Raw genomic sequence first — 15238 nt, 5'->3', positions numbered from 1 at the left:
TAATAATAATAATAATAATAATGAGGATTTAAGAAGGGATAAGACTTTTAATGGGATATGACTTGCAGAATCAGTAGCTTCTTTTAAATCACTTTTTTTTTTTACATTTAAAATGTATTGCAATGTTTTGACTGTGGTACGGCAAACATATTAAAGAGAATCGTCTTTGACATATAGTACCTGATTCTGACAATGGAAAGTCCAAAAATGTGTAAAATTATTGTTTGTAGACTGTTATCGATTACTTTTAGGTGTTAAGAGGACTCAGGCAGAAGAGTTGTCTCAGTTAAAACTAGACAACAGTAGGGATGAAACAGAACATATTGAATATTGCTATGATGTAGAACAGTGATACAAACACAATGTGACACTTGTTTGTGTAGGCTAGGAACAGGAAAGTTATCAAATGTTCCACTTTGCCATGAGCATGTCACATGAGCTGCATAAAACCACAGAGGCAGTTGTGCTTGTTCCCCTCACTAAACTGAGAAAGCCCCTGAGGACACCCACACCACTCCTACTCAGATTGAGTGAAGAACTTTCAATTTCATTCTCTGTACTTTGCAGTGTCACAACAGCGCACTTGTTTCTGTGACCTTTCATATTCCCAGCTAAATTGTACCTTCCCACAACATATTTATTGTTAAAGTAATTTTACTACAGACTGAATATGATAATCTACTGTTGTCAAAGTCATTCGTGATTGTACTGACTTTTCAGAACATGAGGTAGGTTGAGGCTAAAACATATTAAAGGGGGACATGAAATAGTTTTTACTTTCACCTTGCATTACATCCTCAATGGAGATATTATTTATCAAGACAAAACAAAAGAGATTAAAATATGGCAAAAAAAGTTTATAGTAAAAGCGTATATATATATATATATATATATTTTTTTTTTTTCTCTTTTCTTTTTTTCTCAACTGTCACCCCTTTATAAACAAATCCTGGGATTTCCCCACCGCATGAGCCAAACTGGCTAATGTCATTTTTTTCTAGCTGTTAATTTGCTGTACTATCTGGACTGTGTACTTCTGTTGAACGGAGACACTGTGGTGAGTACCAAGAGTACCTAACTTCTCGTTTACAATGAAACCCATGATCAAATACAAAGAAATAAGTCCTCATTCACATTAAAACATCAGCAGGAAGAGATACAGATGAAAATGACAGTTCTGTGTGCTTGGAAAGGCTGACAATGATGTAAGCTATTACGCTGAATTTACAATGATGTACTTTAGGTAAACCTATAAATAAAGTCACATGAAACCATTTGAACGATCAACCATTAGGAAAAAGACAGCCAGCGTCTTAAGCCTTCCACAAACATAAGAGAGAGACATACACAGACAGAGAAATATAGTGTCAGACTGGTTAAATTAATCATTTTAGGTTCTCCAGAGTTTGCAGTGCGCTTCTTCTGCGGGACAAAAAATAAACAGCCTGAAGAAAAATACTCTGGCAGCTGACTATGAATTCTTTTTGCTGTATCCTGTGGCAGCCTATTAGAAATACAATAACACTAAAAGGCATTAATGACGTTTGTATTGACCTGCTGTACTCAACACACACACACACACACACACACACACACACACACACACACACACACACACACACACACACACACACACACACACACACACACACACACACACACACACACACACACACACACACACACACACACACACACACACACACACACACACACACACACACACACACACACACACACACACACACACACACACACACACACACACACACACACACACACACACACACACACACACACACACACACACACACACACACACACACACACACACACACACACACACACACACACACACACACACACACACACACACACACACACACACACACACACACACACACACACACACACTTGTGGGCCTCTTATCTCTAAATTGAGATTCACACGTATTGATTTGTCTTCAGCTACTTCCACTTGTTACAGCACGGGGCTTCAGTCGGTCCTTGAAAGTAAACCCAGTACATGGTCCATAGCTGTTCATGGGGGGCAGTAAAAACTAGAGAGTGTGTGGGTTTTTGAGTTAAGATGCAGCACTTTTGTCACAGTGTAGAAGGTCTGGCCAAGTTCGGCTCCAGTGCTGCTGCAGGGCTCACTGTTCCCAGACTAAATGACAAAACAAAAGCAATAACATCATACTTTGTCATCTACTGCGTATGGGGTTATGAGTTTTGAAAGAGACATGAAGTTGGAGACTCAACTCACCTCTCAATAATGCTGTTGTTACACTGTAGTTCCCTCACCAAAATCTCCATTTCCTCCTTCAGATGGTGCATTCTAGAACAAAGGAAGATATGTTATCAGGACAACCGTCTCAATCTTGCGCACACACATACAAACACACACAAAGACACACACCTAGAGACCATCTGGTCCTTGTCCCTCAGGGCAATTTCAGGCTGTTGTCCCGTTCGCTTGGACTGCAGAGTGAACAGGATTCTGTCCAGAGCCTGAGGAGGACAGATGAGATGTTACATCACATCACTGAGATGCTACATGAGTGACATCACTAAAATATCACATTACTTTTTTTTTTATCAATGCAAGAATACATGTCTTTATGCATACTGTCATGTTACAATATTTGATCTGAGCTGCAGAGATCTTTAACACAGAGAAAGTGAAATGTTGACCTTATTTTGGTGCTGCTCACTCATCTCCAGGTCTGCCAACAAGCCTGTGGCGAAAGAGCTGAAGTCCTGCAGTCTGGTCTGCATCTCCAGTAAAACACTGCACATACAGAAGGTAGACACTTCAGGAAGTCAACTTTACCATCGTCTAAATCTAAATTCTAAAACAGAAGAAAAAAAACTAAATTTGTTATTTCAAATTTGAAAACTGAAATCTGCTATCGTCCATTATAAACAAGCAAAAGATTTGTTGATCTGGATAATTTCTTAATCAATCCATTAGTAATTTAGCAATTCCACAGTTTATTGTATATACATACCATGCACATGTTCATACTTGTATATTGGGTTTTGAATATTTTGACATGCTTTAAGGTAAAAAGATTAATAATTAAAAAAGATTAAAATATCTGCCTGAATATATCTGTATTCACCGTCTGTCTGAAATGGTCTGTTAGCACCTTTCTCTTTAAAGAAGCTACATTTGATATTCAGAGCATTAATAAAAGCAGCAAACAATGATTTTCTATGTAAAGCTGAGCTGGCGTAATGTCTACCTGAGCAGAGAATGAAGTATCTCTGTTTTTGTTGTAATCCAAACCTCTCTGTGCTTTGTTTACAGCCGCACATTTCTGTTTGTGCATGTGAGCGTGGCCCACGATTTAGCCAATGCCCGTCGCTCTGCACTGCGCTCATACGTCAGTTATAGCTGATCTCAATCAACGACATTGTCGCAGAACTGTTCCCTCTGCCAGCGCTGCTTGTAAATGACTCCGAAAACGTTCCGTTAATATGGTGACTGTTTCCCGCAAGACTTTATTTTGTAAGTTCCTTATTCACTCACATAATTCACTTTATGAACGGCTAAGCACCTAGCTGGAACAGGAACAAGGTACTTTGTGTTTTATTTAGGCTTTGCCTACATGTTTAGTGACTATTTTAATTAATTAGTAAAATGTATTGTAATAAGATTTTAGCTATAGGTGCCCTTTATGAAAGAGAAAATGTTGTGATTAATGTCCACATGTATATATGAATGTCATCTAATTAATATGTACACTAGTAAGAGCTCATTTCTGTTTTATTTGTTCCATAGCTCTTACGGTGATTTCTGGATATTTCTGGAGAAAGAGACACTCTTAAATTTATGTTTGGCAATAAGGCTCATGAATAAAGGCATTCTGTAAACATTAGTTCGCTTCACTATTGTCTGGCTGGGGTCTGCTACACTGCTTCCAATGTTTGCACTATTAGCGGTTCCCAAGTTGATTACTTACATTAAGGCAATTATGTCTTTCTCATCCAAGTTTTCTGAAATGTTATGTTTAAATATGCAAATTAGGCATTATTTAATGCTAACTTTGGTGAATTTGTGAGAAATCTACAGACAAAATTGAAAAAGTGTAGCAAAACAAAACACTTAAGTGTGAGTTGGATGCTTACTTTCTACTAGTTTCAGCAAGAGAACATCTTATGGAAGCTAAATAGCCCAAATCTCAAAATTGACCAGTGCGTAGAAAACAATAGTATTGCCTTAGTTATCCCCTTAAGATCAAAACCATACTTGAACCGTAATCAAATTATTTTAGTTTACAAATGGTAATCAAGGCTTTAGTTACTAAATATTCAACTTAACCTTTAAGAGTTAAAGAGTTTTTTGAAAATTCAAACAGGCGATGGTGACGTTTTTTGAGCAGGAAGACAACACTTTAAGACAGACTGAGGAGGGAACCGTGTTGTTTTAAGTAAGTAACATAAACATGTTGCACAAAATGTACCTCTTCATTTTGAGATTTTGATCGGGTCACATCTACCACATTCTGCAAAATTTTCTTTCAAAACGTAATTTTAATTCGAAAAATGTATAGTTTTAGCCAAACAAAATGGAAAATAAATTAAATAAAAATAGAGAGGAGTGTAATACAATTCATAATCTCTATATCACTTGCTCAACAAGTGTGAAATAAAGCTTAATAATGTAGACTATAAATACTATCTGTTTGAGGGCAACTGCTGAATTGCTGCCAAACAAAACAAACAGTTATCTTTTTGGAAATAGTTAAAGGGTTTGTTAACATAAATCTGCTGTACTTTCAGCTAAAAAAAAATGCAACTTGAGATCCTGCACTGACCTGCTCCACATCCTTGTTGAGGCCAAAAGCTCTTTGTATCTCTGCACGCAGTCCTCTCTAAGCAGAGATTTCACTCTCTTAATGTGGGACGACAGGTGGATTCTTGGATGGAAGAGAGACAAGCAGATTACAGGAGAGCTCAGAACAACATACTTTACAGGATGCCTGAGCAGGGCGGCAGCCGTGTGGACACACTCACTTCTCAAATTTGTGGATTTGCTCATCGTTATATGCCAACTCTGTGGTGAAAACAAGAAAACAGGTATTGTCAATTTGACCATTTACAAAAAAACTAATTAAATACAGCGTAGTAACAATAAAAAAAGACATACTGCCAGTTAATCGGTCTTTACGATAATGCTGATGAATTGCGGTTATCTTTTGCAGCAGCATCTCCATCTTGTGACAGCTGTGGAAGGCAAAATGTCAAGAGTTAAAAAAAATACAAATGTGGGAGGCGACCCTGAAGCTTTGTATCCCTGTACGCTTGGAGTACCTCTTGTCATTGGCCAGTGTCTCTGCTAGCTTGGCCTGTTCTATCTGCAGATGGTCCAGTCGGCTCTGAAACTCTTGGATCCCTGCAGCGTATATAGGCAAGTGCTCACGTACCTGTAGAGACAGCAGCCACAGACTGAGACCTGATTCAACAAATCACAAATCTGCCACAAAATCCTGGATTAGTTTACATGTACAGTGCATCCGGAAAGTATTCACAGCGCTTCACTTTTTCCACATTTTGTTATGTTACAGCCTTATTCCAAAATGGATTAAATTAATTATTTTCCTCAACATTCTACACACAACAACCCATAATGACAAAGTGAAAACTGTTTTTTGCAAATGTATTAAAAATAAAGAACGAAAACATAACATGTACATAAGTATTCACAGCCTTTGCTCAATACTTTGTTGAAGCACCTTTGGCAGCAATTACAGCCTCAAGATTTCACAAGCTCGGCAAACCTATTTCTGGGCAGTTTCTCCCATTCTTCTTTGCAGAACCTCTCAAGTTCCATCAGGTTGGATGGGCAGCGTTGGTGCACAGCCATTTTCAGATCTCTCCAGAGATGTTCAATCGGGTTCAAGTCAGGGCTCTGGCTGGGCCACTCAAGGACATTCACAGAGTTGTCCCGAAGACACTCCTTTGTTATCTTGGCTGTGTGCTTCAGGTCGTTGTCCTGTTGGAAGATGACCCGTCGCCCCAGTCTGAGGTCCAGAGCGCTCTGGAACATGTTTTCATCCAGGATGTCTCTGTACATTGCTGCATTCATCTTTCCCTCAATCCTGACTAGTCTCCCAGTTCCTCCTGCTGAAAAATGCTGCAGATATGGTTGTCCTTCTGGAAGGTTCTCCTCTCTTCATAGAACAACTCTGTCAGAGTGACCATCGGGTTCCTGGTCACCTCCCTGACTAAGGCCCTTCTCCCCCGATCGCTCAGTCTGGCTGGACGTCCAACTCTAGGAAGAGTCCTGGTTGTTCCAAACTTCTTCCATTTCCAGTTGATGGAGGCCACTGTGCTCATTGGGACTTTCAATGCTGCAGATTTTTCTGTACCCTTCGCCAGATCTGTGCCTCAATACAATTCTGTCTCGGAGGTCTACAGATAATTCCTTGGACTTCATGGCTTGGTTTATGCTCTGATATGCACTGTCAACTGTGGTACCTTATATAGACAGCTGTGTGCCTTTCTAAATCATGTCCAATCAACTGAATTTAGCACAAGTGGACTCCAATCAAGTTGTAGAAACATCTCAAGGATGATCAGTGGAAACAGGATGCACCTGAGCTAAATTTTGAGTGTCATGGCAAAGGCTGTGAATACTTATGTACATGTTATGTTTTCGTTCTTTATTTTGAATAGATTTGCAAAAATTTGCAAAAAACAGTTTTCACTTTGTCATTATGGGTTGTTGTGTGTAGAATGTTGAGGAAAATAATGAATTTAATCAATTTTGGATTAAGGCTGTAACATAACAAAATGTGGAAAAAGTGAAGCGCTGTGAATACTTACCGGATGCACTGTATTCTATTTAAATGCATTTTGAGTCTGGTAATGATGAGAAGAGAGAACTCATAGGGCTTAGAATGCAGTACTTGCAAAGTTGTGGGAATGAAACTTGATCATCTCAATTTAAAGTCAAACATCAGCACTTTTATGTCCAATTTTATGTGCTGACTGAAATAAGACTATTTTATATGGGCAAAATTCGTATACGCTTGCTTGTGTTTTAAGATTTCACATTCCACAGGTTTGGCTTGGTTTTCATTGTGATCGGCACATCTCCACTATAAACTCATTGATGAAGGAATAATGGCATTAAAATACAGAAAAAAAGCCACATTCCCAACTTTCCATCCGCCTCATTAGTCAAGCTGTGACACTTCTTCCCCATGCTACTCACCTGATGCAGCTTTTGCCTGCCATCAGTTGATCCTTGGTTTTCTGAATCATAATGGCCACTAAGAAAAAGGAAGATACAACAGATATGGGAGGAAAAGAGGGGTGAAAGAGGAGGTTGTGGATTGAATAACAACATAAAAAGATGTGTTTGGGCTACATGTATCAAAAACAAACGTGAATGGCTAAGCTCATACAGTGAACAATCCAATCCTACATCACACTCAGTGAAAACTGAATTGAACTTGAAAAAAAGCAACTACAACTCCAATTGCGAGATCACCAATTATCTCAGGAAGTGTGTCAAGGAACTCACAGTGTGTGAGTCCTGTGTTCCACGCTGAGGCAAGACTGCAGTCTAATGGTGATCATTGTGATACTGTGGATTGCTTCTTCACACTCCCTACGCAACCTCATCCTGAGGAAGAAGTGTGAGAGAGGAGGAAGAATCAACAGGAGAAGAGTTTGATAAGGATATTACCTAGGGTTAGTACATAAACTAGAGGCTGCATCTTTAAGTGCAGTCAAACAAATACTCGTTATTTTAGCATGTGTGTGTCTCACATATAGCTGTAGTATCCTTCCAGAAGCAGCTCTCTGTCTGTGTGCAGCAACTGTACTATTCTCAGATACTGGTGGATCACTCCCACTACAACCTACAGACAGGAGGGGGATTAATGGAGATAATAAATAATTGTCTGGATGCTTATAATACATTAGGTAAGACTGTATAAAGAAAATCAGCAGAGAAGCGGTACCTTGGCGAAGTTGTAGTCTGCCATAACATCAAACCGGGATGGGATCACTGGAGTCTCGGCTACAAAGGAGACAAAAACATACAACTCAAAAATACATGATTTATGGAAACAGTGCGTACAGGTATGTGTCTGGACATTAATAATTGTATGCAAACAATTGTGATCACTTTCCTTTTTAACCAACATTCATGACGCACAATCATCTTTTGTATATCATTTACCTTTATTTGGGATTGTCATTCACTAAAGTGGCATACTACTAAACAAAATTGTCTTTAAACCTACAGATTCACAAAAATATATTGATGTGTTGTCTGAGAAAATGTGATAGTGATAGACACCTTATCAAAATGTTCATATCTTCCTAGGGCAATAGCAAAAGATAAAACAGAAGAAAAGCTTTGGACATATCGATGGTGTAGGGTTCTGATTGTCTTACGTTCTCTGAAGGGCAGGCTGGTATTTGCTTCAGACCCGTTGCTGAGCAGAATGAAGGGCCTGTCATGTGAAGTACGCGGCAGGTTTACCACCTTCATGTTGCCTTCCAGAGGGAGTTCGTTACCAAGGTACAGCAGATGTTGCAGCGTAACTGCCATACCAATCTGAGACGCCACCTCCTCAAAGAACATTGACACCCTGTGGGGAGAGAAAGGATTTTTGGCTGCTAGAAACTTATTTTTGTTATTTCTCATCTGATTCTGCATGCGGACTACATTTTAAGATCAGGGTCAGAGCTCTTAGTCACTGCTATAATTGTTATTCTGCATACATTTACTGGGCAATCCATAATGCCCAGAACAGATGGAGTTTTAAATCTGGGGATGGCATTTTTGGCATTGTTGATTGTTGAGAAAGAATCCTTTCAGCATATTGTAATATAAGTGGTCTGAGAGAACAATAGACTATACCTCCTCTTGGTTGCGTTTCCGGGCTTTAGAAATTCGAGCTTGTCATGGGAGAATTTGACCAATAACATATAATAAAGAGAGAGGACGTTCCAATTGGGTGTTTTATAAATGCAAATGCACGTCTCTTAGATGGTGAAAGTCAGATTCAAAGGCGGGATATCCTGCAGTTGCTATTCCAGCATTGGCAACAATATGCCACACTGCAAAGCAACCCAAAATAGGTAGACAGACTTTTCAGAAAGAGTTTGACATTATCGACGAAGCAATTCCGTTATGGAGAGAAACAGTTGCAAAGAGCCTGCAGGCGGCCGGTGAAGTGACTGCAACGGTTAGCAGAAGGCTAAACTACTGCCAATATTTCCTCAATCTCTGAAACGCTTCGCTGATGATGTAATTCACTAGACTAGAGCATCGAGTCACAGCACATCATCTGAATGGGTTACAAAAGGCAGACAAGTCACACTTGTGTGGTGGGAGGGGCTTAGGACAAAGGAGGGCAGCAGGTCTAGTTACATTTTCTATGTGAAATGCACCACATAAAAAAGTGACCTAAACGTATTGTACTATCCAATGGTAGTAATGGTAATACATCTTATTTCCTCTACATCTTATCAAACCTTGATTAAAAACACCAATATGATCAAAGTCTGTTTAAGCCTTCACATGGCTGCATAAACAATTAGACATTATCCAGTTTACAACACAAATTGACTTGTAGAAATGTAATCTTTTTCCATAGAACATGTACTGAATCAACACCAGAAACGTTAAGCACATTACAGAAATGAATCAGCTCATGTGTCTGATGAGAAGTATAATACTCGTTGGTGAAATCATTGACTGATTGTCAATAACTACTGAAACTTTTGACCAAAATAGTAACAATTTACATGGATCCACTTTGCTCTAAATCCCAACCTATTCTTGTGCCATGTCATAAAGTAACCAAAAACACCAAATAACAGTAAGGTTTAACTGGCTCTTGAAGTCTGTCACACCCGTCACTAAAAATCTAGTTTTACGATTGGCAAAAAATGCTTTTTATTTCAGTCTGTAGAATTCAAATTATAGACAGCTTTATTTGTGTTTGATCAGAGTGATGTGTTTGACGATATGACTGTAAAGACATACGTGTTGTGGTGGTGTATGTAGATGCAATGTGCCATGGCCTGTTGCAGAGAGAAGAGGTGAACTGGCTGCCGCTGCAGTATATCTGTAGTAGCTGTGAAGAACTGGTCAAAACCCCAACACCTCTCCTGGTCAGCCTCCAGTATACCCGCTAGTATTGGAACCAGTTGTACCGTCAGACCCCTAAGACAGAGAGGGGCAGAGTGGGAGAGAAACAGATGGAGACAAGTAAAAAGTAAGGATCACTTGTTCACAATAAAAAGTGACTGAGATGTTTAAATGTCTAATGTTCTTTATCAGGTGACATACTGTGAGAGTTGGCAGCTGTGAGGTAGGTGGTAGCTCCACTCTATAGGCCCGCCCTCCACTCGCTGTATTCCAGCTATTGCCCCCATAGGCTTCTCTGTAGTTATTTTGTACCTACACAACAAAACACACAAGCCATGTTGATAATCATGTATACATGTTCATGCTCTACCAGATACCAAGGTATTCCTGAAGAAACAACATGTAAAACAAATATGTATCTAAGGGAATATCTATGCATTTGGCAACGTTAAAATGGTTGAATAGAGTCTTTATCGACACTGAAACGATCTACTGATTTCATGGTGGTATGCTTCCAAATATGGAACTTGGCTGGTGAAGATGGAGCTCAAAACAAATCATTCGAGACCCACCCTTGTTTCTATCAGAAATGTGTGGTTAGTGATTTGCTTTCTCACACCTAATGTATTGACTCACATGGTGGGCTTGTTCCTGCGGGGTCCTCCATATGGTGCAAAGGGAAGACTCCCAGTGGCAGCATGGTAAAATGTCACACCAATACTCCACAGGTCTACACTCACTCCATAGGATTTCTGATGAGGCTTACGTAGCACAGCACGTTCATACATGTCTGGGTGCTTAACACACACACACACACACACACACACACACACACACACACACACACACACACAGTTGGCAAAGGTGGATATACAGTCATCGTACCTTCATATTTTAGATTATCATCTAAACTTCAGTATTAGTCGTGTCAAGTGAAAGCAGTGTTTTTGTCGTAACATATATTCTCTCCCCAGTCCCTTTCTTTTCATCAAGGATCATTGCGATGAACTTAGCATTAGGCAGAAACGCAACAGTGAAATGTTCAGTTGCAGTTATGAATAGCCTCACACTCCGTTTGTCCACCAGAGGGCCACCCAGTCTTCATAAGACAAAGTTGCTTCTAAGTATCAGGCTCAAGACTCCAAAGAGCCTGTCACACAAAGTAATTTCAACACAGACACTGATAACGCACAATGATTTTCACACCAAACTTGGAGTGGATTCAATGTTGGGCTTCATAAAAAAACACCAATCACATGAAACATATAGAGATTTAGATCAGAGGGAATGAGATGCTGTTTCTGCTACCAAGCCTTGGGAGCTTTCCCTGGAGAAAAACTGAACTGAAAGGTTACCCAATGTGCAATAATCTTATAATGTCCATCAACAGGGCACATTGAGCATACTTTTTATTTCCCTATCCTATGCAACGGTCCTGGGATGAAGTCGTTTGAATGTTGTACAGATTGTTAGGGATCAAATAGTTGATTTGTAATATTGGGCAATACACATTAAATTGGAAATAAAGGTTAATATTCCCTGCAAGCTAACCTGTAGTAAAGATAATATGATACTGTTATTGTTTTACTGTATTTAAATTATCATATAACAATCGTAATGTTAATGTTGTATTAATATTCATATGAATGTTTTTTAATTTTATTTTCATGCTATAGCAACAGTTTATTTTTTTTACTTTAATGCCAATGAAGCCACATTGAACTGAAGAACATAAGAGGACTTATGTTATGGAGATTTGTCTCCCCCTATGGAGCTACACTGCTGAGACATAAAAGAGGTTTATGAAAATGTCATCTGCAAGAGTGCTTCTTTATTATGTTATGTTCTCAGACCTGCTTCTTGTTTAGTAAGCAGAATCTATCAAGAACTACTTAAAACATTTCCATGATATTTGATGAAAGAAATGCCCAGGATTTCTTGATCTGACACAAAGGCCTGACAATTTCTGCCTACAAAGATTTTCACACATCTTGATTATTTTTGCGAAACACCCTTTTTAATACTATTCAAATTAATTGTAAACAGAAAGGACTGTGCAGCCTAAGCGACAGCATGCACTCATCAACTTTCTCAAATTCACCAAACTCATCAAAAAAGGGGTCTTTGACAGCAAATTGCCAAATACAAGTATACTTAGTTTATTTCTGGGACTGTAACCTTACCAGATACTCTTCTGTTCCGTAGATAGACATAAACTTCTCATCATCTTCCAGCTCTCTTGCTGCTCCAAAATCTGTCAGCTTATAAACAGACTTGCCGTCCTCACCAACCTTCCGCATTATGTTGCCTGGCTTAATGTCCCGGTGTACAACTCCCTTTTCTCGCAGGTGGTTCATCCCCTGCACTGAAGGTAGTAGGGAAGGGAGGAATACTTCAGTTTAGGTGTATCAACTTATTGGGAATTACCAAGCTATATACCCACCAACACACTGCAAAACTGTGAGGAATTCTGTTTCAGGCAAACCAAAGGCGTTTTCTGACTCCTCGAGTAGGCTAAGTAGACTTCCTCCTGAACAATACTCCATCACCAGCACCTTCTGTTTGGAGGGCAGCTAGAGAGAGGGGCATTAGGAGTTGAGCTGCAAATCATTGTAAACATTATAGAAATATATTAGGGAAAACTCACTGCTTCAAGAATTCTATGATAGATACAAATCAAAAGATATTGATTTGAACAGGACTAACATTATTACTTGACCTGTATATTTGGCGAATTACTTGAGAAAATTACAGGCATGGCAGCTTCGCATAAAATTAAGATCACAGATGACCTCTGCAATTATTAGATATTACTAGAAGTTCCCAGGTATTAATAGTCAAGTGTGAATGGGGCTTTACAGTGAAGATCCACCAGTACAAATGTTATCCCCTTCCATGTTCCGATGAATATGCCCTGTTTTACACAGTGATAATTATCTCATCATTGTTTTTTGTCTCCTGTCCTCATCTCGTGGTAGCCTTACCTCTTCCACAGCATACAGCCTGACAATATTGCCGTGGTTGAGCTTCCTCAGCATCTCAAACTCTCTCATCTGGACCTCATGGGGGCGGTTGTAGCTCACTGTGTTGAACACTTTGACAGCGACCAGCTCACCCAACCTCTGCGCGCACGCGCACACACACAAATCAGTATTACAGATCAGAACGCCATGTATGAATGTCAAAAACAGCCCACTAAGATCAGTCCTTATATAATTGCACAGCCTTTGTCACTTTTAACCATCTGAGATAATGGCACCAGTGATGTGAAAGAGGTGCCCTGTACATTACATTACATGTAATTTAGCTGACGCTTTTATCCAAAGCGACTTACAATAAGTGCATTCAACCATGAGTACAAACTCAGAACAACAAGAATCGAGAAACAACTTAGCCTATGTGTTCCGATGATTATAACAAAAGCATCCACAGCTACAGTACCTTGTTGCGTGCCTTGTAGACACTGGCAGTCGCCCCTTGACCGAGGACGTCTTGTAAAGACCACAGGTAGTTTGTTGTACTGGCCGTCATCCCTGTCATGCTGGAGACAGGGAGAATCATTTATTGACGGAGAATTACCAAACAATGTGCAGAGCCTGGGTAGAGACATCCTCTCTCTGTCTGTTTACTTAGGGAGATTTAAAGTGACCAAGAACACAGTAGCCACATCAGTTAACGCTAGCTAATGGGGGTAGTGTAGTTACATTAATTGCAGTGCGATATGACACAAACTTAAAGTTATCATAAACAATGTAACGCCTTCCGAAATAGAGATGTAACGTTAAACAGTTGACCTGACGTCACAAAGTCAACTAGCTAACTTACATAGACTTCTATTGAGCTTGACGGACGTTGGTATCCAGTTTAACCGACTGCCAGCTCGTTAGCTGCATTTTAATGACGCAGCGTTCGCGTTAACAAGTTCATTGTGCTATTTAGCAGCTCCGTTTCACTTAAATTAGTGTGATGTGTAACGTTAGCTTACCTAAACTGCTGCCGCAGTTAACGTTGAATCCGCTTCCTGGCTGCGGTCCCTGAGGAGCCTCTCCCCCCGTGAAATATACGACGTACGAATAAACTTCAGCCGTGTCAGTTCCAGCTCATACTGGCCCGTGGCTTTACGGTAAATCCAACTTGCTTCTAAACAAAATACGCCTACGTGTAAAACTTCTTCCGTGGTGAGGAACGTGGCTGCTTTATGAACAGGTGAGGTTCAGGGAGAATCTGCCGCCGATGAGGTTTCTTGCGTTTCTTTCTGACATGGATCCAAATAATCCCAGAGTTGCATCAAAAGTAGCAGCTGGCAGGATTTCATTGAGTGATTTCGGAAGTGTCGGCTTCACGCGAGACGCGTTCGTAATTCGTTAATAGTGGCGGAAATACAGCTACTTGTAAACTTGACAGTTTCATTACCTGCTTCAACTTCCGTCTGTGCTGACTATGAGAGTACACGGAGCAATATGGCTCGCCACACACTCCTACATCACACTACAGCAAGGCATCCTGGGGAATCTGGAATATGAATGCCCGGAAAAGGGGGAACAAGAGCAGCATGCCCCTGAGGGTCTCCAAACCTCCATGTTGAAGGGAAACTACTGAATAACTTCCACCCCACAATTATCGTGTATTTGGAAGGATCAGCAAATCAACAAACATAAACAATTGTTTCCTAAAGATACATTTGGGAGCATCAGGCCCTGAACTGACGACATTTTGGAGTTCATCCACAGTGATAGGCTTTGTTTTGACAACCCAAATGTGTTTTGAACTGAGAGAAAGAGGACATGATGACAGCTCTCCTGCTGACTTCACACATTCATTATGTCTCTCAATCTGTATTTCCAGTAATGACTCCAGGATGTGTTTCTTGATCAAGGCAGTCTGTCCCTCTGCTGTTCAAAATGAGACAAATTTACATTTTATCGGTAAAATATAATTTATATCAGTCAAATGCACCCCGCCTCAAGATGTCCGTGATCTGATACCAGTGCCCTCCTTTTCCCAATTTGTTTATTCCATATAGATTTAGAATCTTCATACTGATACTGCAGACAGTGTGTGTCAACTTGTTTGTGTCACTACGCTGTTGCCTGACATGCTTTGCATGTAGCTATGT

The 15238-nt window shown here is 39.9% G+C and overlaps 1 protein-coding gene across 1 annotated transcript; it reads right to left on the bottom strand.

Moving 5' to 3' along the window:
• Positions 1–27: 27 nt before the first annotated feature.
• ikbke (inhibitor of nuclear factor kappa B kinase subunit epsilon) lies at positions 28–14607 on the bottom strand. Its single transcript, XM_034533094.1, has 21 exons — positions 14108–14607; positions 13564–13663; positions 13107–13244; positions 12566–12695; positions 12306–12487; positions 10759–10919; positions 10324–10434; positions 10018–10197; positions 8418–8614; positions 7979–8037; positions 7785–7876; positions 7537–7638; positions 7225–7282; positions 5319–5431; positions 5155–5231; positions 5022–5061; positions 4823–4924; positions 2694–2790; positions 2419–2510; positions 2266–2337; positions 28–2166 (listed from the first exon to the last, which is right to left on the bottom strand). The coding sequence occupies exons 2-21, from the start codon at positions 13660–13662 to the stop codon at positions 2103–2105; spliced, it is 2166 nt and encodes a 721-aa protein (XP_034388985.1). The 5' UTR covers position 13663; positions 14108–14607; the 3' UTR covers positions 28–2102.
• Between the last annotated feature and the right edge of the window lie 631 nt (positions 14608–15238).

Source organism: Cyclopterus lumpus, chromosome 5 (assembly GCF_009769545.1).
Source record: "Cyclopterus lumpus isolate fCycLum1 chromosome 5, fCycLum1.pri, whole genome shotgun sequence".
Taxonomy (NCBI): domain Eukaryota; kingdom Metazoa; phylum Chordata; class Actinopteri; order Perciformes; family Cyclopteridae; genus Cyclopterus; species Cyclopterus lumpus.
This window is presented reverse-complemented; position numbering and strand designations above follow the sequence as displayed.